At 43.2% G+C, this 27,580-nt stretch overlaps 1 protein-coding gene across 2 annotated transcripts in view; it reads left to right on the top strand.

The window, feature by feature from the left end:
- LOC137321059 (SHC-transforming protein 3-like) overlaps nt 1-27,580 on the top strand; it is a 224,389-nt gene that overhangs the window by 91,730 nt on the left and 105,079 nt on the right. For both annotated transcript variants that reach the window (XM_067983223.1, XM_067983222.1), the window contains one exon: nt 23,668-23,738. In XM_067983223.1, the coding sequence (XP_067839324.1) occupies nt 23,668-23,738 (71 nt within the window). The remainder of the gene's footprint in view (nt 1-23,667; nt 23,739-27,580) is intronic.

Here is a 27,580-nt window from a genome sequence, read left to right as displayed (position 1 = left end):
GGGTAAAAATACTCTGCAAGTATCATCCTGTGGGACTTCTTAGGAGTCTTGAAGGAAGCACTTCCACCCCGCTGGGTCCTTACTGTGTGACTGTGTTAATTGGGTTAACTGTGTTAGTGAGGCTCTTACTATGACTTCATGGGTCTGCAATTCTACTAATCACACTTGGGACGAAATATTATATTCCCCGTATTAATGCTCTAAATTGCCTTAGCGAAGCTCTCAAATCAAGTAGGCTTATTATATCAAGGTAGACATATATTTAAGGGCAACTATGTGAAGGTAGATTGTAATCCAGTAGGCAGTAAGAGATGCGCTTAACAGTCATTTATAATCAATTAATTAAATGTGTGCTTGCATGGAATACATGCAGACCTGGGTATCTCTTGGATGGTGGTACAGTTTTTCAGTGCGGCTTGCAACATTGGTAATGTGTGAGGGAGAGATGAAGCATCTGATTTGAACGGTTCAGTACTGATTGAAAGAGATTGTTGATAGGTTGGTGTTAGGGGATGTAGTGCATAAAGCAGTGGATGAGGCTAGTGGTGCAGTTTGTAGGATATATCACTTGAAACTTGAACTCACTCACCTTGACAACTTGTGTTAAATCATTGAACTTCTTCCTGCACTGCATCCATGCTCTTGGCGCTACGCTTCTGGCATTTACCTCATCTGCTATTTTTTTTTATTTGTTCATGGGATGTGGGTGTCGCTGGCGAGGCCGGCATTTATTGCCCATCTCTAATTGCCCTTGAGAAGGTGGTGGTGAGCCGCCTTCTTGAACCGCTGCAGTCCGTGTGGTGACGGTTCTCCCACAGTGCTGTTAGGATGGGAGTTCCAGGATTTTGACCCAGCGACGATGAAGGAACGGCGATATATTTCCAAGTTGGGATGGTGTGTGACTTGGAGGGGAACGTGCAGGTGGTGTTGTTCCTATGTACCTGCTGCTCTTGTCCTTCCAGGTGGTAGAGGTCGTGGGTTTCGGAGGTGCTGTCGAAGAAGCCTTGGCGAGTTGCTGCAGTGCATCCTGTGGATGGGACACACTGCAGCCACAGTGCGCCGGTGGTGAAGGGAGTGAATGTTTAGGGTGGTGGATGGGGTGCCAATCAAGCGGGCTGCTTTATCTTGGATGCTGTCAAGCTTTTTGAGGGTTGTTGGAGCTGCACTCATCCAGGCAAGTGGAGAGTATTCCATCACACTCCTGACTTGTGCCATGTAGATGGTGGAAAGGCTTTGGGGAGTCAGGAGGTGAGTCACTCGCCGCAGAATACCCAGCCTCTGACCTGCTCTCGTAGCCACAGTATTTATATGGCTGGTCCAGTTAAGTTTCTGGTCAATGGTGACCCCCAGGATGTTGATAGTGGGGGATTCGGCGATGGTAATGCCGTTGAATGTCAAGGGGAGGTGGTTAGATTCTCTCTTGTTGGAGATGGTCATTGCCTGGCACTTATCTGGCGCGAATGTTACTTGCCACTTATCAGCCCAAGCCTGGATGTTGTCCAGGTCTTGCTGCATGTGGGCTCGGACTGCTTCATTATTTGAGGGGTTGCGAATGGAACTGAACACTGTGCAATCATCAGCAAACATCCCCATTTCTGACCTTATGATGGAGGGAAGGTCATTGATGAAGCAGCTGAAGATGGTTGGGCCTAGGACACTGCCTTGAGGAACTCCTGCAGCAATGTCCTGGGGCTGAGATGATTGGCCTCCAACAACCACTACTATCTTCCTTTGTGCTAGGTATGACTCCAGCCACTGGAGAGTTTGCCCCCTGATTCCCATTGACTTCAATTTTACTAGGGCTCCTTGGTGCCACACTCGGTCAAATGCTGCCTTGACCGAGTGTGGCACCAAGTGGAATTCAGCTCTTTTGTCCATGTTTGGACCAAGGCTGTAATGAGGTCTGGAGCTGAGTGGTCCTGGCGGAACCCAAACTGAGCATCGGTGAGCAGGTTATTGGTGAGTAAGTGCCGCTTGATAGCACTGTCGACGACACCTTCCATCACTTTGCTGATGATTGAGAGTAGACTGATGGGGTGGTAATTGGCCGGATTGGATTTGTCCTGCTTTTTGTGGACAGGACATACCTGGGCAATTTTCCACATTGTCGGGTAGATGCCAGTGTTGTAGCTGTACTGGAACAGTTTGGCTAGAGGCGCAGCTAGTTCTGGAGCACAAGTCTTCAGCACTACAGCTGGGATGTTGTCGGGGCCCATAGCCTTTGCTGTATCCAGTGCACTCAGCCGTTTCTTGATATCACGTGGAGTGAATTGAATTGGCTGAAGACTGGCTTCTGTGATGGTGGGGATATCGGGAGGAGGCCGAGATGGATCATCCACTCGGCACTTCTGGCTGAAGATGGTTGCAAACGCTTCAGCCTTGTCTTTTGCACTCACATGCTGGACTCTGCAATCATTGAGGATGGGGATGTTTGCAGAGCCTCCTCCTCCTGTTAGTTGTTTAATTGTCCACCACCATTCATGACTGGATGTGGCAGGACTGCAGAGCTTTGATCTGATCCGTTGGTTGTGGAATCGCTTAGCTCTGTCTATAGCATGTTGCTTCCGCTGTTTAGCACACATGTAGTCCTGAGTTGTAGCTTCACCAGATTGACACCTCATTTTTAGCTACGCCTGGTGCTGCTCCTGGCATGCTCTTCTACACTCCTCATTGAACCAGGGTTGATCCCCTGGCTTGTTGGTAATGGTAGGGTGAGGAATATGCCCGGGCCATGAGGTTACAGATTGTGCTGGAATACAATTCTGCTGCTGCTGATGGCCCACAGCGCCTACATGGATGCCCAGTTTTGAGCTACTAGATCTGTTCTGAATCTATCCCATTTAGCACTGTGATAGTGCCACACAACACATTGGATGGTATCCTCAGAGCGAAGACGGGACTTCATCTCCATGAGGACTGTGCGGTGGTCACTCCTACCAATACTGTCATGGACAGATGCATTTGCGACAGGTAGATTGGTAAGGACAAGGTCAAGTAAGTTATTCCCTCGTGTTGGTTCGCTCACCACCTGTCACAGGCCCAGTCTGGCAGCTATGTCCTTCAGGACTCGGCCAGCTCGGTCAGTAGTGGTGCTACCGAGCCACTCTTGGTGATGGACATTGAAGTCCCCCACCCAGAGTACGTTTTGTGCCCTTGCTACCCTCAGTGCTTCCTCCAAGTGGTGCTCAACATGGAGGAGGACTGATTCTCCAGCTGAGGGAGGACGGTAGGTGGTAATCAGCAGGAGGTTTCCTTGCCCATGTTTGACCTGATGCCATGAGATTTCATGGGGCCCAGAGTCAATGTTGAGAACTCCCAGGGCCACTCCCTCCTGACTGAATATCACTGTACCGCCACCTCTGGTGGGTCTGTCCTGCCGGTGGGACAGGACATACCCAGGGATGGTGTTGGAAGATTTTGGGACGTTGGCTGAAAGGTATGATTCTGTGAGTATGGCTATGTCAGGCTGTTGCTTGACTAGTCTGTGGGACAGCTCTCCCAATTTTGGCACAAGTCCCCAGATGTTAGTCAGGAGGACCTTGCAGGGTCGACTGGGCTTGGTTTTTTGCCGTTGTCATGTCCGGTGCCTAGTGGTCCGATGCTGGGTGGTCCGTCCGGTTTTATTCTTGTTATGACTTTTCGTAGCAAGATTTTACAACTGAGTGGCTTGCTAGGCCATTTCAGAGGGCAATTAAGAATCAACCACTTTGCTGTGGGTCTGGAGTCACATATAGGCCAGACCGGGTCAGGACAGCAGGTTTCCTTCCCTAAAGGACATTAGTGAACCAGATGGGTTTTTACGACAATCCGGTAGTTTCATGGCCACCATTACTGATACTAGTATTTTAATTCCAGATTTTTATTTAATTAATTGAATTTAATTAATTAATTGAATTTAAATTCGCCAGCTGCCATGGCGGGATTTGAACTCATGACTCCGGATTTTGGTCCAGGCCGATTTCCTTCCACTGCCCCTTGAGCATATGTCTGGAGGGCCTCTTGCCCTCCTGTGGATACACGATGCCCTTCCTTCTTTCCATTTCTTACAGCAAGACCTCTAGTGCATGCTCTCTCACAGTGAGTATCACAGCCCAGAAATCACTTCTCAAACGACTCCCACCACTTCTTGCAGCCAGAGTGCACTTCCCCTTTAAGAAGTGCAGGCTGCCTTTAAGAAGCGCGATCCACTTGTGATGTCGGGGCCCCCTGCTGATGCGTGCAGCTAATCAACAGCACAGATAGTGCTGGCTGCATGCGGCAATCATTTGAAACAGCAGGCAGCACAAATGTTACGTGCTGCCTGCATCGCAATGAATGGGCGCGGGTTAATTGCTTACCGCGATCCCAGTGCCCGTTTTCGGGGATTATCTAATTTAACCCCCAGTAGGTTAAAGTTTGTTTAACATACTGTTATTTTACCTTAGGAGCCTAGGTTTAAATCCAGTCTAGATTGATGGAATGACAGTTATCTTAATCCGTCAGCTGTATGGGTCCTAAGTGAAATTAGTTTGCATAGATTTAACTAATTCCCATTAGATACAAAACAAAATTAACCTGTAAATCTGCACTAATTGGCAATATTGTCCAAGAGGTCCAAAACAGTGATAGATCCAGGAAATGTAACTATTACACTGGTGCAGTTGGAGGTGCTGATCTGAGGTTGGGGTACAGTAGAGTCTGCAAGCTAATCTGGTTGTGGTGAAAGTTCAGTCCAATCTGTCTTGAACAGCTTTGCCCCCAAAAAAGATACCCTCTGTCCTGAAGCTGGAGCAAATGTTTAGATAATTGACACCGTTAGTGTCTAATGTTCAGACAATTAATTGGACATTGAACTGTAATCCTCAAAATTAGAACCCTCCCCCAATATCTCATAGAGTAATCAGACCAGATCCTCTCATGATAAGGGCATTTTCTACAGAATCAACAAACTATTAACATCAGAATCAATGGAAAGAGTTCATCCCAAGCGCGGAGGGGGGGTGGGGAAGTTCTCTACTCCTAGCAGTTTGCCTTGTGGGAGCCCTGTGGAACGGTTCAGTTCGGGGCCCGTATGTCGATAGAGTTGAGATTGTTAACATTATCACTGAATCTGCTCGGGGCCCCATGCAATTGCAGGGGTTGCACAGTCCTAATGTCCCTCCGACCCCTAGTACTTTGTAGCGTTGAAAAAGACTGGGAACTTCATCCAATATCGAATGTTAGGGTACTAAATCACTTCCTTAAACAAGAAAGGTTCATGGGGGGTACCTAAATTATTCAAATGGTGTGTCCAGGGGACTGATTGGGTGCTGTAGACCTAAGGATGCATAATTCCATATTGCCATTTGGCCTTGTCATTGCAAGTTCCTCTGATTTAATTTCAAAGGACAAAGCTAACAGTATAAAATACTTTGATCTCTGCTTGCCACCAGGGGGCTTTCGCATCCTAGGATGGCACACCTCCATGTCTGTCTGTTAATTGATGACTGGCTCTTCAGGATTCCCTGTCAGTTTCACAACCAATTATGAAATTCAGGCGCACACTAACCATGACTTTTTGATCATTGAGTGGGAGGGTAAGCAGTAATCCAGAGTCTGAGAAACAGAAGGTGTGGGCTGGGACTATGGCTAAAAGATATTTCCCAAATAGAGTTTGGTGAAAACATGGAGAAATTTGGAAAATGAGGATGAAAATCATGAAATCATCTCTCTGGGGCACAGGGAGCAATTGGAGTTGGGGGTGATAAGTGTGGGGGATTTTGTGTAGGAAAGGTCTTGGGCTGCACATTTCTGGATTAGCTGAAGTTTGTGATGGAAACAGACAGGGAATCGGCCAAGAAATATCCAGCAGCACAGTGTGAACTCTTTCCAAGCCTTAAAAGAGGGGCAAGCAGTTGAAGTGACCCTCCTGGCAGGTCCGACACATCCTGGATCTGTGGATGGTGATTTTAGCCAGGCCCAGGAGCAGATCCACCAGGAGGCTGAATTGGGAAATGTCTGTGTAATTGGGGATTTTAATTTCCCAAGTATTCTATGGTCCAATGGTGATCCATTTAATATTGAGGGCAGGACAGCTGAAAGATTTGTAGATTTAATTAAAGATCGTTTCCTTGCAGAACATGTTAGTGAGGAAACTAGGGTGATTGGGTACTGGACCTAGTTTTTAATAATGCCTCTGATGTGGTATTACACCTCTCTTTGGAGGAACACCATGGCATCAGTGACTATATTATTATTAGATATAACTTGATCTCCCAAACCAAAGCTGTTGAAATTTGATGCCGGTACCTGATTTTAAGAGGGCTAAATTTGCAAAGATGGCCGATGGCTTGAGCAAGATTGATTGGGCAATCCTACTAGGCATGGATAATAGCGACACTGAATAAAAATGGGATACCTTCAAAACCACCCTTATGCAAAGGAAAGCATATATATCCCTAGAGTTAAAAGAAGGGCACATAGTAAAAGAAACCTAATTGACTAACAGATCATGTTCAAAGACAAATTAAACTTAAGCAAAGATATTTTTATAAACTTAAATAACTTGTCTCAAATTTAGTAGCCTGACTGATCTTTTGGTAGCCTGTGTCAATTTCAATCCTTGCTTTTTACAGTGTGAATGATTCTACAGTTTAGGAATCTTTGTTTAGGGTATGAAAGCTCAAGGATCAAGCGAGACACTGTAGATATTTTACTAACTCTAAAGCATTTTAATTGACATTCAGACATGACAGTTTTATCATAAAGAAAGTAGTAGCTTCTCATACAACCTCATTCTGGTGATTAAGTCCTTTGTCCTGGGAGATAAGAACGTTCCTCTCCTACGCAATCTTGTTCAAATGTCACACGTGGTTCTCCTGTGAGCCTGGGTTTTATATGTTTTCTTTCTAAAGTTTGTTGCTGCGCAGAACTGGCTGGTGTTTCTCCTCTCCCTTTCTCACAGATCAGCACACAGTTGTCTTATCTTTGACCTTGTTTATCTCTCATTGTTAGCATTCAGCGTCCTTCGAAAGTACACAGTATTTCTCAAGGCAGTTTGGAGCAATAACAAGATTCATGATACTTTTTGATCTTGGTCAAGTTAACAATATCCAGCATGCTCTCTGATTTCAGTCAAGTTCCCATAGGCTTTTGCTCCATTGGTGTTTCGATACAATGGATCTGTTCCTTGGTAGGGTATCGATCACAAAATAGTCTACCTGTAATTTTGTTTTGATTGTATTGGCTGCAAATGAGTTATCCTTCATGTGCTGTTCATACTTTTAAACAATTATGCTCTTTTACCAAGTATTCACCCTGCTAAGTCCATTCTTTGATCCCTCTCACGGTTCCTTGGCGAATGTGGCCATGACAGTTCCTGCTCCGTAGGCCTCCTTAACAGCAGGCACCAAAAAGACCATATCAATAAATCCAAAATCCTGCAACAGATTCCCCAATGATATACCAGGGAATAGTATTTGCAACATTGCTAATTATTTCAGTTAGTCTGTGGTAATACAGTAGCCATACTTGCTCCTCTAGAAACAAGAATGATACAGTAGAGTCCAATGTTTTGGTTTTGTGTTAACTAGGCATTCACCACACAAACCCAGCTAAAGCTAAAGACCTTCCCCTCAAATAACTGACATTAGACATAGACTATTGACTGCAACAATGGGCAATCGATTTGGAGCTTATTTCTGGGAAAGGCTGTGTTAATTAATGAAGGTAACATGGCATGGACTGTCATGTACTGTGCTTTTAATCTATTTAATTGTAGCAGCTGTGAAATAGCATATAGACTTATTTGGATTTGAAGGTTAATGTTCTACTCTCAACAAGCTGTTATCACGGGATAGAAGCGCACTGTTTAACATTCAGAGTTTTCATTCAATATTTTTGCCCCCTCTTATTTTCTGCCCTTGTTATTCCTCTCTAAATTTGTACCCAAGTCCCAGAGGTAAAAGGCCAGTAGAAACTCACTGCACCACGAGGTTTCCCATTATTTTTATAGGATGACCTTTCCTCTGTGGTATTTTTCTTCTTTTCTCATTGGTTGAATGTCCCCTGTAGGGCCAGGGAGGGCAAACTGCTTGAAGGCAGCCACTACTACAAATCCTTGGAACTGTGTGACAGCATTTAACTTGTAAAGTGTATATATCTATTCATATCTTATTAAAAATCTTACATCAGCTCACACTTCCTGCCTGCACAACTTGATTCGATGTTGCCACATTTTTGATACACTTTTTGTGTCAATTTTTTCCCATTCTATGTTCTTATATCCCCATTTGTAATGCCTCTGCAATATCATCACTATGATTGTGTAATCTAGCCACCGGGTTCCAAAAATTGCTCAAAATGCTTTCTGATTTTTAAAAAAATCTGCCATTTTTTCAGTAACTGAAATTTATAATGTTCAAAATAAGGGTTTAAAGAAAACCAAAAAATCAAACTATTACATATGTCACCATATGATTAAATTTATCCAATTAATTGCCTTTTGTGTCTTTCAATTAATGTTCTTAATTGAAAGCTTCAACCTCTCCGAAAAGCCTGGGCTTGGACATGATGTTTTTGCCCAGAGCTCTAACTCTGTGAGCTGAATTTAGACTGTGCAGTCTGGGCATGTGTAGTGTGTCTAATTTCCCAGGATATATTCATACTGCTTAGTCAGCTGGACTGATAGAAATATTTTCTTTTCCACCTAACTTTCTGCTTGGTAGCTTTATTTTTAAAATAACTTTGAAAAACAAGAGTATAAATTACAGCATAATAAGGAGAAAAAATATGGCATAATAATTATATACCTGTTATAGCTTTTGTTTTGTGACTTCAGAAACTGTACTAAATGGAGGGGGGGGGGGAGAGATTCTTCATTTAATGTTAGTTCAATTTTCAAAGAAAAACACCAATAGAATTTTGAAGACAATTAACTATTTCACCTTTTTTGTTGACTGTTAGAAAAACATGACTGCTAATTACTTACACCTGCTCAGAATTTTTTCTTGATCAAACAATTTTTTCTTAGCAACTAAAATTTCTAATATCCAAAATAAGCGCTTAAACAAAATAAAAAATTCAAATAATCACATATTTCACAATATTATTAATACATTTATTGGGTAACTTGTGTCTTTTAATGACTTAATGAAACTTTTTATTGAAGGCCTCTGCCTCTCCCAAAAGCCTGGGCTTGCACTTAATGACCCTGGGTAAGCCAGCAATTCTGGCACTGATGCTGGAATTGTGTCAACTGGTGTTGTCTGCTGCTGACCCCACCAGAGTATGTGGGGTCAGGGAAAAAGCACCTAATTTGCATTCTCGATTGCCTGCTTGCCGCAAGTTGCCAGGAAATTTGATCTTTGCTGCGGTGCTGGCTGGGGCCAAAGGAAGAGGGGAGAGAAAGAGTGAGAGAGAGTTGTAGAGAGAGAAACAGAATCTTTCTTCATCTACTGTTACTTCAATTTTCAAAAAAACAATTTTGAATTTTGAAACCAAGTTATTATCTCACATGTTGTGTTGACAGTTAGAAAAGGCCAGTGTTAATTGCTTACACCTATGAGTCAGAGATTCTAATTTCTAACATCAATGAGACAGAGGAAGAGAGAGTAAGACAAAATAGAGAGAAAGGCAGACAGGCAGTTTATTTCTTCATTCTAATTTGATTTCTTCTTTAAAAAAAAAACAAGTTGAATTTTGAAAGCAAACAAAGCCTCTTTCAGGGAAAGAGGTAGGAAGGAGGAGAAGGATGGGGAGGGGAATAGGGAAACCAGTTGAGAGTAAAGGGGTCTCTGGTTTCTCGTTGCTCTTGGGGGAGCGAGTGGGAGTGGTTGGCAGGTTAAGGGTGAAATGAATGACAACAGAGCAAGGGGAGGTTAGGATACAGGAGTTGAGTGGGTAATTCAAAGGGAAAGAGGTAGCAATAGTGATGGGAGTATTTGATGGTAAGAAGCGGAACGGGTAGTGGGAAGGTGAAGGGGTAGGGGATACAATGGGAGCAAGGGGTGGGGGGACAATGAGTGATTGGAGGAAATAATGGGGAAGGAGCCATTGAGGACCACATTTTCCCTATAATCCTTGCCCCAATTGCAGCCTGCAGTCGTTGGTGTCTCCTTTCTCCGCAGCACAACACCATACTATCCATTACCTTCCACCCAAAGAAGGAAGACAAAGAAAATAAGAGAGAGAGAAGCAGAAGAGGACAGTGAGGGAAATAAAAGTTAAGGGGAGAGAAGAGTCAGAGAGAAACAGCAACACAAATTCATCAAAGACAGGTATTTTCCGATTGACCTGTATTATAAAAAAGGATTTTAAATTCTTATTATGTTTGAATACATCACAACAGTGATTGCATTTCCAAAAGTACTTTGGGATGTAAATTCTTTCATGCCACTTTCTTACATAGTGTACATTGTTATTGTCAAACATACGTTGTTGCCCTGCTCTGTTTGATGGTGTCATGTGTGAACCCCCAGGGTACTGCTGGCATGATAACTAATTTCAGCACCTCCAGTTCTACTGTTGGCAGATGAGTTGTTGACCTAAAAACAGCATCAATAGATTAGCCTGTCATTTCATTGATAGGAATATGTCAATGTATACTCTGAAACTTGCTTGACTATAATCACCTGACCTTTGGAGATAGTTTTCGGTCAACCAGAGGACACATTTTATTCATGTAATCCCAGTTTAGGAATCAAAATTGGTCCACCAGATAAGGTAAAGTTACATTTTAAAAATCAGGAAAGTAACAACTAAAATAACAGTTAAAATAGAAATGTGAGACCAGAGAAGGATAAAGACAACTGAGGAGAAAAGAGCTGAGATGCAGAGCAGAAGTAACGTTTTGAAAATTGTTATGTACATTTTTTAAATGGTTTACTTTAGCCAGGGTGTAATAATACTTCATTAATACAGTTATTTCTGATATCTGAGTATATCTAAGAATAATTTGGTAACTTTTTTGAGCATCACAGTGCGTGAGTGAAATCTTTAAAAAAAAAATCTGGCCACCCCAAGAAGTAGAAATTTCCCTGGAACTGTCAGCAGACTAAGGGTTAAATCCAAATCATGCTTCTCACATTATCTTACTTGTGACATCATCCGGTTGAACAGATGATATACAAATAAGTTAAGCAACATCATTTTTGACAATGAGATTCAAAATGCACATTCCAGTTTTGTAACTTTTCAGCAGTGGCTTTTAGTAAAGGACTCATTCCCTTTCAGAAATTCAAAGTGTGCTTTATATTTATATATACAGCTTTATATTTGCCATTTAAACTTGATTCAACCTCGAGCCCTCTGTCCTTGCAAATTGCCACCCCATCTCCAACCTCCTTTTCCTCTCCAAACTCCTTAAATGTTGTCGCCTCCCAAATCTGTACCCACCTTTCCCGCAATTCCATGCTTGTGTCTCTCCAATCAGGTTTCTGCTCCAGCCACAGCATTGAAATGGCCTTAATCAAAGTCACAAATAACATCCTCTGTGTCTGAGACCATGGTGCATGAACCCACCTTGTCATTTTCGACTTCTCTACAGCCTTTTACATGGTCGATCCTGCCCCTGCACCATTACATCTGAAGTCCCCCAAGACACTATCCTTGGCCCCCTCCTATTCCTCATCTATATGCTGCCTCTTGGAAAGATCATCTGAAGACATGGAATTAGCATCCATAAGTACACTGATAACACCCATGTCTACCTCTCCACCAACCCTCTCAACCTCTCCATTGCCTCTGTGTTGTCATACTGCTTGATTGACATTCAGTCTTGGATGAGCCGCAGTTTCCTCAACTTAAACATTTGGAAGACCAAAACCATTGTTTTTGGCCCCTGCCACGAACTCTGTACCCTTGTCATCAATTCCATGCCTCTCCATGGAAACGCTCCCGGGATGAACCAGACTTTTTGCAACTTTGGTGTCCTATTGGACCTTGAGCTGAGCCTATGAACCCCTATCCTCTCCATCACAAAGACCGCCTACTTCCACATCCAAAACATCGCCCATTTCCATCCCTGCCTCAGCCCATCTGCTGCTGAAACCCTCATCCATGACTTTGCCACCTCCAGACTTGACTATTCCAATATTCTCCTGGCTGGCCTCCCATGCTCCATAAACTTCAGCTCACCCAAAACTCTTCTGCATGTATCCACAAAGTCCCGCTCACCCATCACTCCTGTCTTTCCTGATCTACATTGGTCCCCAGTCCCCCAAAGCCTCCAAGTTAAAATGCTTATCCTTGTATTTAAATTCCTTAATGACATTGCCCCTCCCTATCTCTATAACCTCCTCCAGCCCTACACCCCTTCCAGAGTTCTCTGTTCCTCTGACTCGCCTCTCGTGCATTTCCCAATTCCTTCGCTCCACCTTTGGCAGCACTGTCTTCAGCCCTCTGGACCCTAAGCTCTGGAATTTCCTCCTTAAACCTCTCCACCTCTCTACCTCTCTCTCCGCCATTAAGACCCTCCTTAAAACCCATCTCCTTGACCAAACTTTTAGTCACGCCTCCCAATATTTCCTTCTTTGGCTTAGCATCCATTTTAGTCTGATTACACCTCTGTGTAGCATCTTGGGACGGTTTTCTACATTAAAGGTGCTATATAAATGCAAGTTGTGGTTGTTGTTTATATACTTTAGCAATGCAAAAAGCATTATAAATAAGTCTAAAGTTAAATTGCCAGGATTCTCTGGTGAATCATTCATGAGTCACTCAGTAATTCTGCAATTGAGTAATCTCTTGTTTCTGCATTTCAAAAGAACATATTGTAAATTTCACAGTAGACAGCTCTTTATATAACTCCTGTAGTTCCAGGAGATACCTACACATCAGTTATATAACCCTCCTCTGCTGTTAGAATATATCCAGAACTGCAGATTGTGAAGTTACAATTGGAATATTAAATAAAAACAGAAAAAGTTGGTAATGCCCAGCAGGTCAGTCAGCATCTGAAAGAGAAAGATAAATTAACATTTCAGATGCAACCTTTCATCTATTTCAGATGCAGATTGACCTCCTGACCATTTCCAACATTTTAAGTTTTTATTTCAGATTTCCAGCATTTATGGTTTCCTTTTTTATCCCCATAATTGCAATAGTGTTGGGTAAATCACTGGTTAATTCTGGAAATGTAATTTTTTTACCTACTGTGAAGGGCATATTTACAGAGAAGATGTTCTATATGGATTCCCTGTTGATGAAGCAGTCAGAATCAATGTGGCCCCGAAATTCCAAGGGTCGTGATTCTGGCGCCTGTGCTAGGATCATGACAGTAGGTGCCCACCAGCGCTGACTCCGCTGGAGTCTGTAGGGTCAGTGGGAAGGTACCTCATTTACATGGTACAAGCAGGTGCAAGGGCCACTTTAGGTATATCTCTAGTATCTGCCTGCCAGGACTTCCGGAAACTCCGGCGCATCCCCACCTCCTGAACAAGGGAGGGGCTGGTCTGTAAAAAAAAATGTTTTAAAACCGCTTGTTTTCGGGGCTCCAGTCCACCAAAAAACACTGGGTCCCAACAAGCCTAAGGAGTGGTGGCTCACAGAATAGTGAATCCCTGTCCCTGGCCCCTCAGCTTTGCCACCATTTGCCTTGTAAAGGATGGATAGACTTACTGCCCCTTACAAGGCAAACAGGAAATGGCAGAGACCTGGGGCAACCGGGTCTCCACTGTTTTCTAAGGGGTACCTCCGAAGTTATGGTGGGAGACCAGCAGAATTCCTGAGGACTTTTGGCCTCTATGTTTTAACAGAAGTCAAGATGTACCAGTATTTTAGGAATAGCCATGAGCACACTTGAGAGGCTGCTGTTAAACTGTTGTCTTTGAAGGGATGTTTGAGGCTAGGCCCTGGTTTTAACCTGGAGTGGGAATCGGGCAGGCAGTGGCCCAGGCAAGTGTCAAACCCCGCTGACCTCAGCAGAGTGAGCTCTGAGTGATTTTAATGATGATGTCATCGGAGCCCGATTAGGATATTTAAAGAAGGACCCCGCTGGTTTCAGGAGAGCAGGTTCAAATTGACAGACTGCGAGCAGGGAACAAGATGTCGGTGGGTAAGCCTCCTGGCCGCTTATAACTGCTTGCCTGCCTGGCTTCTGCTAGGCAGGCAGGGTTAAAATTGACTCTTATCTTCCTGTTTGGTATCAGTGGTGTATGTTGCAGATATTTTATACAGGCTGTTTATGGGCCAATGTTTTAGAGAGCTTGAATCTTAAACATAAATATTTTACAGAATATTGTGTATTGTTTAAAAAAATATTGGAAGATAAAGTAATTGGAGCCCAACGTGGGTCCTGTTCTAAGCCAAGGTGGAACCTTGGCAGATCTCTGGATTAGGTGCCAGAAAATGGGGAAGAACCCACTTCTACCAGGATAAGGTTTCGTTATATCTGCCCAACCATTTTCTAGGGGGGTGGGGGGAGGGAGCTTGGATGGATCTTCTTCCTGCTCCCCTATGTTAAGGGGTGTGGCTGTTGGAGTTCCCAGGCTACCTTCTGCCCTTACATAGAATTATACAGAAATACAGCATTCGGCCCATCTGATCTGTGCTACTGTTTATGCTCTACACGAGCCTCCTCCCACCCTACTTCATCTAACTCTATCAGCTTAACCTTCTATTTCTTTCTCCCTCATGTACTTATCTAGCTTCCCCTTAAATGTATCTATGCTATCCATGTGGTAGCACGTTCCACATTCGAACACTCTCTGAGTAAAGAAGTTTCTCCTGAATTCTCTATTGGATTTATTGGTGACTATCTTATATTTATGACCCACAAATGGAAACATTTTCCCTACGTCTACCCTGTCAAACCCCTTCATAATTTTAAAGACCTCTATTAGGTCACCCCTCAACTTCTTTTTTCTAGAGAAAAGAGCCGCAGCCTGTTCAGTGTTTCCTGATAGTTGCAACCTCTCTGTTCCTTATATTTCCTCAGTGGAACTCTTGCCAGTTGAGAGTTGGCATGAGTTCCATTGAGGCCTTTTGATAGGCCCCAAACCTTAACCAAACTAAGGTAATTGATCCAGGAGGGGATTGATTACCTACTGTCTTGAGGTAGAGTGACTCCTTTTGGCTGAAGAATGCTGCAGCCAATTTTTATCATCAGCCTGTAAGGATCTCAGGGTACCTCAGGTGGAGCAGCTGTGGGCCTCTGCACTTTACAAGGGCTGATTGGAGCAGGCACCACTTGTAGGCATTGGCAACTTAACCCTACCATGCAACTGAGCCCTTCGCTGGAATTTGGGATGGGGTCTGCAGCCAAACATATGGACAGAGGACAGTTGTGCTCTACCACTGGCAGAGCAGCCCCCGCAGAATTTCTGGGCCTATATTTAAAAAGAAATCTTTACATGGATGGATGATTTTGATTCTTCTCATTTGTTGAAAATAGACTACTGTTCCAGGTTGTTACTGAATACAGTTAGGTGTCAAGATTACCATTCAGTTAAAATGTTATCTTGTGCTATTCACTGAGATGTCTGACTTATACCACTGTATTGTAAATCTTATGCTAATGTGATATTTAAAATACAAAATAACGCCACCTTTCGCTCTTCATCAAGAAACATCCTGGTCCAGCTTTAAATTCAGAAACAAATGACATAACTCACCTTACGGTTTAATTAAGCGTACTGATTGTGTGTTAAATGGCAATTCATTTTTTCAACCTTTTTAAGTGCATTTGCAATGATGCAGAGGGGTAATTTTGCGAGGCTCTGCTCCTGGTGTGGAGCCGTGTTAGACAGGTGCAGAATCGTTTCTGTATGTTATAGCTCTAGCTCTGACTTCTGAATAGTGATCTCCAATCTGGGATAGAGCTTTGATAAATTACCCCTAAGGTGCATTCCTGGAGCTCAGATGTGTTAAAGGTAATGCACAACTGAGCAAGCAGTCTGAATGTACCTGCAGTAGTACTGCTGAATCACATGTTTAACCCTGTTAATAGGCATGAAAACTTCATGAAGAAGTTGTGCCAATTCAACTCGAAGGTGCAAATTTGGGAATTTATGGAAGGGGCAAGAATATATGCAAGTAAGTGAGTGAGTGAGAATGGAGAGGAAGAGTAACCAGAAAAGGATGGTAGCAGTTCTGACTTTCTTCGAGCTCTCTAGCCTCCGCAAAGGCTCATACCTTTTATATTGTCTAGTGCAACCAAGTCTAGTGTGGCCTGTTTGTTCTGTATGAGGGGTCTGAACTGACAGAGTCCTCCTCCAGTTCAGCTCTGCTGTCTTCTGTTATGAGCAGCTTTGTCCTCCAGTCAGAGAAGTAGTGAGATCTTGAAGGTTGGAAGAGCACATTGACTAGTGAGAACCAAGAGGGCAGCTTGCATCACTTTGTTAAGCTTGTTTTTTGGGGTCACCTCTCCAAATAGTAACACAAAATAAAGAGTGCCCTGCTGAACTATGGACATATATGTGAAGCTTAGGAAGAGCTGCTTTCTGAGGTATGCAGCCTGCAGGATGTCAGGATGTAACAGGGTGAGAAGAAGCAGTTAGTGATTTGGATACTTTGCTCATGCACTTGATATGGTGCAATGTTAGGTAGCCTTATTGTAGTAAACTTTCGGTGAGCTGTGACTGCTGAACCAGCGCTCACAGGCAGCTCGCCGATCGCAGTGGGTGGGAAATCCAGTGGCTCCTCCATGGAGCCAAGCTAGAAGTAATGGATTAAAATGGGGGAAGCAATCATCAGGGGGCGCTGATGTGGGTGGGCTGGCAGTGGGCCAGAAGATTTTTATGGGGCCAGGAGGAACTTTCATGCTCCTCCCTGCCCCATAAAAATTTGTAAAGAAACAGAAACTTACCTGGTTTTGGGGTAGCCTGCAGCGGTATCTTTAAGGACCACTGGTTAGACCAATCTATGCTTAGTACCAAAATTGCATCAGGGTCCTATATACATCATTGGGCCCCAATTTGCATACTACAAGTAAGCTGTGCCTGAAACAACAGGTTTCTGTGATGCCCATGTGAAGGCCCCAATGAAATTTCTGGTAGGTAGATCAGGAACGGGAACGGGTTGGTAAGTTCAGCTCTGCAATTTTTTGAGTGCTTCTGCACCGTTCCTAACCGGCGGAGACCATATAATCGGCCTCATGGTCTCCTTTTTAATTGATCTGTAAAAGCAACAAAAAACTTTCCACCAACAGCAAATTCACACAAAATACATTTTGTTGTACATTAGCCCCTGTGAACAACTCCTGAAATTACTACAAGAATGTTGTTATTGAAATATTATTGTAGAAAATAATAAAAATATGGGAATAATCTGTGACATTTTTACCATTTTTTAAAAACTTGCTTTAGCATAAATATTAGCAAGTGTGTAACAAGTAGCCAAGAATCTGAGTTTGAAATCCAGCCCAGTAAAAGGAGGGCACTCTTCCTTGCCTTTTAAAAAAAATCTGGTTAATTGGAGCCACTGTAGGTATTTATCAGCAGTGGAGATAGTCATCATTAGTATAAGAGCTTCGAGCCTGAATCAGCCCCCTCCAGGTCATCATCCTGAATAGGCCTCGGTTATTAACTGTAAATGAGCGTGACTGCAAAGCCAGAGACACTTTCAGTCGGTGAGGGGAAAATAAAAATGTAAGTACATTAACTGTATGAGTGCCATGGACCCTTGGCTGTGCTAATCTCAGCATAAATACCAACTCATACATTTAATTACATTTTTCTATGGTTTCTTGGAAGTGTGGATAATAAAACAGTTGCACCCCTACCATTCACTAAAGTAAAAAGCATCAAAGGAAATGGATTTTACAGTGTCTGGTTTCTTTTGAACCGTGGCAAATCCAACCAATCTTTTCGTTTTATAAATGTTATTGGCACTATACATATACGGTCACACACATATATGGTTAAATAGCACTCATATATAAAGGACGTGCATACATGGATAGATCATAGTTCATATAAAGTTATAGAAAACCTTCATATAGTTACAATTTTTCATATGCAGGTCACACATCAGTCCTAAGTAAATACATATAGTTAGGTAGCACTATGCATAAACATGCTTGCTTCTTGGCTGAGAACTAAGCATGGGATAGGCAGAGGGATTGTGGCGTCTACTGTGCCCTTATGGATGGTAAAGCCTGCTGGACATGAGGGCATTATAATGTATCTTGATTGGATCAGCAGAATTGCTAATCGATCAAGACTTGGGGGTAATTTTAACCTAATCTGCCCGTCGAGAAACTGATGGGATTGGATCGATTTTACTTTCCATTGAAAATCATGCGGGGTGTAAAATGGGTGGCTGATCTGATCTTGTCAATTTCCCGCTGGGTGGGTTAGGTTAAAATTACCCCCTTGCATTTATATAGAATTGTATCTCAAAATGACTCACATATAATGAATGAATTTGAAGTGCAGTGACTGATGTTATGTAGACAAACATGGCAGCCACGTTGCGCACGGTATGATTACACAATGAAATCAATGATCACTTAATGTTTTAGTGGTATTGGTTGAGGGAAGAATGTTGTCTGTGATGCCAAAGGAACTCATTGCTCTTCTTCGAATACTGCTTTGAGATCTTTAACATCTGTCTGAACCACTGGAATAGGCAGTTAGAGCATCAGTTTGACATCTCATCCAAAGGTGTCATCTCAGATGATGCGGCATTCCCTCAGTACTGCACTGGACTGTCAGCCTGGATGCTATGTTCAAATCCTAGAGTGGGCCTTGCACCTACAACCTTCTGACTCGGAAGTAAGAGTGTTACCAACTGAGCTAAGCTGACATTTAAAAACTTAGCAAATAGAAGCAACACTTTTTGGTCTTTATGGGGTACCACCTGGTTTTAAAAAAAGGAAGCTGTCTCTTCACTTACATGATTGAGTCATGTTCTGAGTTTCCAGGACTTCAGGAGGTGTGCATTTCAGCTTTCTTTTAAATATTTTCAGAGTTACCCCATGTTGCTCACACTTTGCTGTTAGGCTGAGGGTCTCTTTTCTGCAACTGATTTTTTACTTCAGGTGTTACAAGGGCTAACAAGACATTTTAATATTTAAAATGTAAGATTATCAGTGGCAATTGAAAATAGCTGGAGTATATCATATAAATGTTTTCTGTTAAAAGTAAGCACTTAGGGTTTACCCACCCACCTTAAGATCCCAGCTCATTCGCTAACATTAGGAAGAGGTTCTTCTCCAAAAGTACCTCCTTTGGGTAAGGCTGCTAAAATACTCTAGGTCATTGGTTGAATTCCAGAGCTGTGTCATTGATCTTGATGTAGAAATGCACTTTCACAGTTTCCATCCTACTTACTGGCAATTACTGGACCCTATGAAGGATAAGCAAAGTGCAGATAATGGACTTGAACCACAGCAATTACATGTACTGGGCTTAGCAATGCACCTATATTGGGGTAGAAATCGCTCATGAAATAATGGAGAGCTCAACAGCGTTTAGTGGTGAAATGGAGGAGATTGCTCCGGCGTTTGCACATGCTCAGTAAAACGCGGAATTCCGGAACTTGCTCCTAGTGATTCTCCAGCGATATGACAGCTTCAAATTAAAGGGACATCGCCGCTGGGAAATAATCTACCCAATCAGGGTAGATAAAGAGGAACCAGTGGATGTAGTATATTTGGATTTTCAAAAGGCATTCGATAAGGTACCACATAAAGGTTGTTACACAAGGTAAGGGCTCATGGGGTTGGGGGTACTATATTAACATGGATAGAGGATTGGTTAAAGAACAGAAAACAGAGAGTAGGGATAAATGGGTCATTCTCAGGTTGGCAGGCTGTAACTAGTGGGATGCCGCAAGGATCGGTGCTTGGGCCTCAGCTATTTACAATCTATATTAATGACTGAGATGAAGGGACCAAGTGTAATGTATCCAAGTTTGCTGATGATACAAAGCTAGGTGGGAAAGTAAGCTGTGAGGAGGACACCGAGAGTGTGCAAAGGAATATAGACGGATTAAGTGAGTGGGCAAGAAGGTGGCGGATGGAGTATAATGTGGGGAAATGTGAGGTTATTCACTTTGGTAGGAAGAACAGAAAAACAGAATATTTTTTAAATGGTGAGAACCTATTAAATGTTGGTGTTCAGAGAGATTTGGGTGTCCTTGTACAAGAAACAGAAAAAGTTAGTATGCAGGTACAGCAGGCAATTAGGAAAGCAAATGGCATGTTAGCCTTTATTGCAAGGGGGTTGGAGTAGAAGAGTAGGGGAGTCTTACTACAGTTGTACAGGGCTTTAGTGAGACCTCACCTGGAGTACTGCGTACAGTTTTGGTCTCCTTATCTAAGGAAGGATATACTTACCTTGGAGGCGGTGCAAAGAAGGTTCACTAGATTAATTCCTGGGATGCGAGGGTTGTCCTATGAAGAGAAGAATGAGTCCTATGAGTAGAATGGACCTATACTCTCTGGAGTTTAGAAGAATGAGAGGTGATCTCATTGAAACATATAAGATTATGAGGGAGCTTAACAGGGTAGATGCTGAGAGATTGTTTCCCCTGGCTAGAGAGTCTAGAACTAGGGGGCATAGTTGCAGGATAAGGGGTCAGCCATTCAAGACTGAGGTGAGGAGGAATTTCTTCCCACAGGGGTTGTGAATCTTTGGAATTTTCTACTCTAGAGTGCTGTGGTTGCTGAGTCATTGAATATATTCAAGGCTGAGATGGATAGATTTTTTGACACTAGGGGAATCAAGGGATATGGGGATTGGGCAGGAAATTGGAGTTGAGGTCGAAGATCAGCCATGATGTGATTGAATGGTGGAGCAGGCTCGAGAGGGTGTATGGCCTACTCCTGCTCCTATTTCTTATGTTCTTAAATCATTAAAAAAGTGCAAACTTGCTCATCTTTCCAGCTGGAAAGTAACTAATATCGCCACAAAAAAGGTACGCTTAAAAATACAGGTCTAAACTAAGTTTTAACATCGTGGTAAGTCTGAATGACTGCCAAACAACTAACAATTAACTTTTAAAAATGTGGAGTCTCATTACTCCTTATTTTAATAGTTTTTGGTCATTAAAAAAAATTTAAATAAAAAAATTTTAAATGTTTTTTTACTTTTCCCTTCTGTCTCTTTTATTTAATTTAATTATTTCTTGCCCTTTTTTCCCTGTTTTTACTTTGATTTTAATGCTGTACCTTTCACTTCCTGCTTTAACGCACCAAACCTGCAGAGACAGTGAACGCAGCTTGTCAAAAATGCTGTGATCTGATTGGTTGAGAGGAGAATATGATCCTCTCGCTTCTCCCACAGCTTTGCATGAACTGACGCTGGGCTCTTCTCCGCTTCCTACTCGAGGAAGTGCCCGAAGAAAAGTTAGTGGGTTAGTATAAAGCTATGAAGCGGCGAGCACTGTTGGTTCGCTGCTCCGAGCAATTTCTGTCCCATTAAGTTTTAAATCTATCTAAAATGAATGAATGATAATCCTGTGCTGAATGCTGTGAAGACTAAGATGTCTGTCCTTCCAAACAATATCGGTTTTCCTTACAAGGAAATGATATAAGGATACATTTTACAAATTTGTACTTCCAGTGCAGAGCTTTGACTGCTGGGATGTATATCAGGAATTTGGTTGTATGATTTTCAATCCATCAATTTTAATTCATAAAATTATCCCATTTTTCTCAACCTTTTATGTCAGTCTGTTGGCACATGCTACCAAGACAAAACATTAACAATATCCCAAACAGCATCTGATCTGGATTTCTCTGAATACAGGCTGAACATTAATGAGTCAACTACCGACCTGTACTTTTGACACTTTTGTCTCCAATAAATGTTGATGCTAGTGGTGGTCTCTCTCTTTCAAGGTATTTTTCTCTCAACAGTGGGTAACAGTTCCACTGGCTGTTATGTGTAGTGATATTGTAAATGCATTTGTGAAAATTTCCACTATTCACTATGTGTTGTGAAATTGTACATATGTTCAAAACAGGTTCAGTGGTTCAGTATCAATATTTACCTTTTTGTTCAAGTATGAGCCATTCTGTCCATCTATTTAAATATTATCCTGCTGACAAAATCTGGTTTATAGACATGCAGCACATGTGATTATTGTATTATAGAAAGCTCACTAAAAAACTTGGCCTAGAAAAATCACATGGGTGTGATCCTGGCTGTTATGATGGCAACACATCACCACGGAACTCTGCCAATTGCCCTGTCAAAGTTCATGGGATCAGGAAGAGAGGCTTCGACGAGCGTGCCTTCAGTGATTTGGGCCACACCAGTGGTTTCCCCCCACCCCTAGCTGAAAACACTGGAAACGTCAGTGGTAGCCTGCTGGTTTGGTGGGGGGTGGGGGCAGTTCCAAATAAGGCCTTCTTGGAAAAGGAATCTGGGTGCCCTTATGCCTCTTTACAATGGTGGACAGCTTCCAACCCCCATAATATATTTTTTAGTCCCTTATTTTTGGGGGTCCAGGTCCCCACCCTGGCCTGGACCTCCAGGTGGCCCCCCCTGGTGAGACCTTCCTGGAAACGCTGGTGCAAGGCTGGTACCTGGTATATCTGGGTACCAGTTCAGGGCCAATGATATTTATGGGGATCAAACACTTATTTCTAGCATGTATGTGTGTATATGGATGGTGCCAAAGTTGGGAGAGCTATCCCACAAACTAGCCAAGCAACAGCCTGACATAGTTATACTGACAGAATCATATCTATCAGCCAATGTCCCAGACTCCTCCATCACCATCCCTGGGTATGTTCTGTCCCATTGGCAGGACAGATCCACCAGAGGTGGGGGCACAGTGGTATACAATCAAATGGGAGTGGCTCCTGGAGTCCTCAATATCGAAGTCTTATGGCTTCAGGTCAGACATTGGCAATGAAACCTCCTACTGATTACCAGCTGTCTCCCTCCCTCAGCTGATGAATCAATGCTCCTTCATGTTGAACACCACTCAGAGAAAGCATTGAGGCTACCAAGGATACAGAATGTACTCTGGGTGGGGGACTTCAATGTCCATCACCAAGAGTGGCTCAGTAGCACCACCACTGACCGTGCTGGCCAAGTCCTGAAGGACATAGCTGCCAGACTGCGCTTGCGGCAGGTGGTGAGAGAACCGACATGAGGCAATAACCTACTTGACCTCATCCTCACCAATCTACCTGCGTAGGCTCCCTTCCCCACCACACTAGAATACATTTTACTCTTGGGCCTTTTTATTATGTGGCATTCATTTAAGCTATCAGTAGATGCTTAACTGGTGGTTAACTACTGAATACTTTGAGCCACATCTAACACAGGGGGCTTTCTTGGCATGGGCATGGCAATGGCAGGGCTGGTGCTATATCCACTCTGTGATACAGGGCCAACAATTCATCATGCTCTTTAAAGATTTTGAATGCCGATGATGTGAAAGAGTATGTCATGGTGTGCAGTATTTGGAACAATACATTTAATAAATCCTTAAAACCTACCTCTTTGACCAAGCTTTTAGTCACCTATCCTAATATCTCCTTATGTGGCTTGGTGTCAGATTTTGTTTGATAACGCTTCTGTGAAGTGCCTTGGGATGTTTTACTACATTAAAGGCACTGTATAAATTCTAGTTGTTGTTGTTGTTAATATGCTTTCAAATACTGGAAGAAATAAATTATTTAAAAGAAAACAATTTAACATTTGAATGACTTATGGAGAGAAGTTTCCAGACTAAGCTAGAGTTTACAGAAAATAGCCAAAAATATTTATTGAAAACCATGACATTCGGACATTAAATTTTTTTTTACAGTATCTGGGTTGTATAGAAGTGTTACGCTCAATGCGTTCCCTTGATTTTAACACAAGAACGCAGATTACAAGGTAAGAAGCCATTTCAAATTTATTACACTAATTTATTTCAAATATAATTTTTAGAATCTTGATCCTGGTCATATTAATATTAACTTTAAGTGATTATAGTGCAACTAAGCAAAGTCATGTTGGAAGCTAGGTGGACTGTGTAAATACTAAGTGAAAGCTTCTACAATGTGCCAAACTGTATGTCAAGCTTTTAGACATCTCAATGACCTTGCACATTACTTCCACAGAGAACCTCTGATTTATTTACAATATGCAGCTTAAAGTGAAACATGATCAAGTGCTTCAAAAAGAGGTTGCTGACTTGCAGTAATTTAGTGTTTAGACTGTGGTCTTGTTACTGACAAAATTAAATTTATGGGAGATGGTGGCTTCTTGTCAGTAGGAGAGAGGAGAGCTAAGCAGTTTCGTTGCCCACTGAAAATGCAAAAGAATAATATTTGTCTGAAATACTTGACAGTAATTATTTGGATAAAGCAAATATTTGTCACAAACATTAATAAAATAAATAAGGAAATGAAGGAATAAATCTTATTTCAGATGTTTTCTTTCTATAGGTGATTTCTACGAGCTTTCTAACCTTCCAAAACTGAGTCAGATGCCCCCAAAAACTGAACAAATTATTAGCCACCTATGAAAGTAAATGGCAGGAAGTGGGTTCACAACTCAGATCCTGTACTCCAGATCTCCCATATGACAATTTTCTAAGCTTCATCATGTAAACTTGGGAGGCGCAGAGTAGAAAATAGGTACCTCCCTGCATCAGGGGAGGGGGTGGGGGGTATGGAAATTGAAAGGATTAGCCATCCCTCTGCCCTCTTTCTTGCTTCCTCCCTGAGTGATTAGTTCAACAGTGGTGTTGATAGAAGCCTGGAAAGAGGTTTTATTCCAATTCTCTGAACCAGTTAATATGTGAGGAGAGGAGACCTCAATCGAGGATGAAAGCCCAATGAACTACCGATAGATGGAGTCTTGCTCCTTGAAGAGTGGCAAAAAAGAAAAAAAAAGCTCCTTCTTAAACAAATTTCAGTTAACGTTGTTGGTGTAGCTCCAAACACAGACATTGTGGAAACAAAACATTTTACTAGTTGCGGGTTGCACACTTATAAGGGGACATTAAATTCCTCTAAACATGCTCATCATCAGTTTTACAAACACAAATATTTTTTTTAAAAGTGCTCTTTAGTTCTTTATGTGATTATCTTAAATTTGTGCCATCTCATTACTGTCTCACTGATTAATAGAAACAATCTATCTCGATTTACTCTATCATCATTCTTCATAATCTTCAATACGTCTACTAGGTCTTCCCGCAACCTTCTCAGCTCCAATGAGAAAAGCCCTAATTTGTCAAGTCTCTGTTCATAAGTGTAATCACTCATTCCTAGCAACATTCTAGCATATGCAAGATGAACCTATCCAATTGCTTTTATATCCTTCCGATAATGGGGTTCTTAAAGCAGTGTGCAACATTTCAACTGCAGCCTAACTTAAGTCTTGTACAAGTTAAACATTACCTTCTTGTATTTGTAGTCTATGGGCTTGATTTTACCGGGAAATTGCAGGTGCATTTGGGGCGGGGGGGGGGCTTAGAAAATCGGGGAAATCCCGTTCGGGTTCGGAGGCCGGCTCCAACCTGCAGACTTCCGGGTTCCCCATTGATGCGTCTGGGTGCGCGCGCGCCTCCTGAATGCAGAATTCCCACCGGCAATTAAAGCCAGTGGGATGATCATTTACTCAGTTGTTGAGGTAGTTTAAGTATTTGAAGTACTTAATTTTCTCCAGATTTTGGCAGGGGTGCGATTTTGAATCATTCTCAGCGTGTTTCCGGTGCTGTGGGAAACACTCCATGTTGCAACAAACGTGTTTCAGCCAGCAGCCAGTGGGAGATTCAAATGCTTATTTGACAAATGGGGAGAAAAGGTTACTTATTGCAGCAGGGCACTCTGTTATTTCAGACAAAGTTTTGGCTGCAAGATCTTTGTGTTTGCACTGAAAATTCTTACTTTCTACTCAAAATTCTGCTGTTCAAACATATTGAGCGACTTTGTGGACCCCTTCAAACTCACACTGTCAGGATGGGGGGGGGGGGGGCCATGGCTGCATTCACCACTACATCCAAGGATGAGCAACATCACCATCCTCGCCAGGCATGGCATCCACCTCCACCACATGGAGCTCCACAACACAGAGCTGCGCCACAGGCATCTGCACAAGAGCACAGCGGGCAACAACAGAGAGGGTCACCGCTTGAGGAGGCCCCATCCACATCTGTCACCTACATTGAGGAGGAGGAGGCAGAGGAGGAGGAGCAGGAGCAACCCATGGGCAGAGCAGCGACTCACCTGGCTGCTCGTGAGGCCAGGGAGTCACTGATATGTGAACGGTTCTCCTAACATCAGACAGTGTGAAGAGTCCAGTCCTCATACCACCTGGATAGAGCAGCACCCACACCAGCGCACCCCCCCCCCACCCCTCCCTGCACCAAACAGTCCTGCAACTACACATACACCCACTGTAGAATGACCCAATGGGTGGCATCAAGTGTCGCCGTTCATGGTGAACCTCATGAAAGGGTCCTATTACAGAAGCCAGTCAAGAATGGCCAAGACGTGACAGTAGTGGTGACAATAATAATATTTAATGTGAGTTTAACAAAAAGCTAATATAAATAAAAAACATGACCAACCGTCAAACACCCTTGTGCATCCCCTTCGTACTTACAAAACCTTTGCCTTTCACTTCTGACTACTTCTATGTGGTGCATCCCCGGTGGCTGCAGCAGAGGTAGTGGCAGGTTGCTCTTGTTCATGCCCTGATCGATTACATGCTTTGGACCTACGCCCTCTTGGTTTTGGTGCCTGTGAGGGCCCCTCCAAAGACTGCTCCACCTGCACCTGTGCTGGGGCAGACTCGACCTCCTGGAGAGGAGGCAGCATTGTGGGTACTGGTTGAGAGGGGGCAATGGGTGAGACGTGGGAGCGCTTTGAGTGGCATCCCCACTTCCATGTCCCCTGTCGCCATCATCCCTCCCCTGGGCCAGGGCCACATCACTCCTACCACTCTGCTGGACAACAGTTTGGAGGACTAGTACTAGTGTATCTGCCTGCCTGTTTAAGGCGGCAGAATGTTGTTCACTGTGAGTCCGAACGGCCGTTGTCAGGGCTTGAATGGACTCTTTTGTGAGTCGTGCTTCAAGCACAATGGAGGCTAGCCTTCTCTCCATCGCAGACATTCCCGCACTTACCTGTGACAGTATCTCAGGGAGTTGCTCATGTCCCTGTGACACTATCTCAGAGATTCCCTCCTGTACCTCTGCCACCATTCCACTCATGCAGGAGTTGGACTCCTCCATCCTCTGCGCGATTGTGGAGAGTGCGCGTGGCACTTGTTCCAGCACCTCACAAATATGTTGCTGTCCCTCGATCATTCTCCTTTTAAAGGATAGCCCCCAGGGTTCAGCATCTGTGTCCAGCTGAGCAGAGCCTGGAGAGGAGTGCTCCCACCGACGAGGACTCTCCGCAGCTGCCCCTGCCACCAGTGTCTGCTCGTGCTCACATGTGTGTGGTAACTCACAAGGTGCCAACCCAATTAACTGAGGACTAGGACCCACCGAGGTGTGTGTATCTGTGCTGGTGGATGGCTCGCTAAGATGTGACGGTGTACCCTCAGATGCCGGCAGGTCTTTTGAGGAATCGCCCTCTGCTGTCACAGTAGTTGCTGAAGGCCCTGATTGAGAACAGGTGTGTCAAGTTGCGATGAGCATACTGAGGTGCTGAAGATGGCAAGGCATGTTAACATCAATTCACATTGTGTGTGCTGAATGTTAAAGTTCTGTCACCAGA

The sequence above is a fragment of the Heptranchias perlo genome, chromosome 4 (genome assembly GCF_035084215.1).
Source record: "Heptranchias perlo isolate sHepPer1 chromosome 4, sHepPer1.hap1, whole genome shotgun sequence".
In the NCBI taxonomy this organism is placed as follows: Eukaryota; Metazoa; Chordata; class Chondrichthyes; order Hexanchiformes; family Hexanchidae; genus Heptranchias; species Heptranchias perlo.
This window is presented reverse-complemented; position numbering and strand designations above follow the sequence as displayed.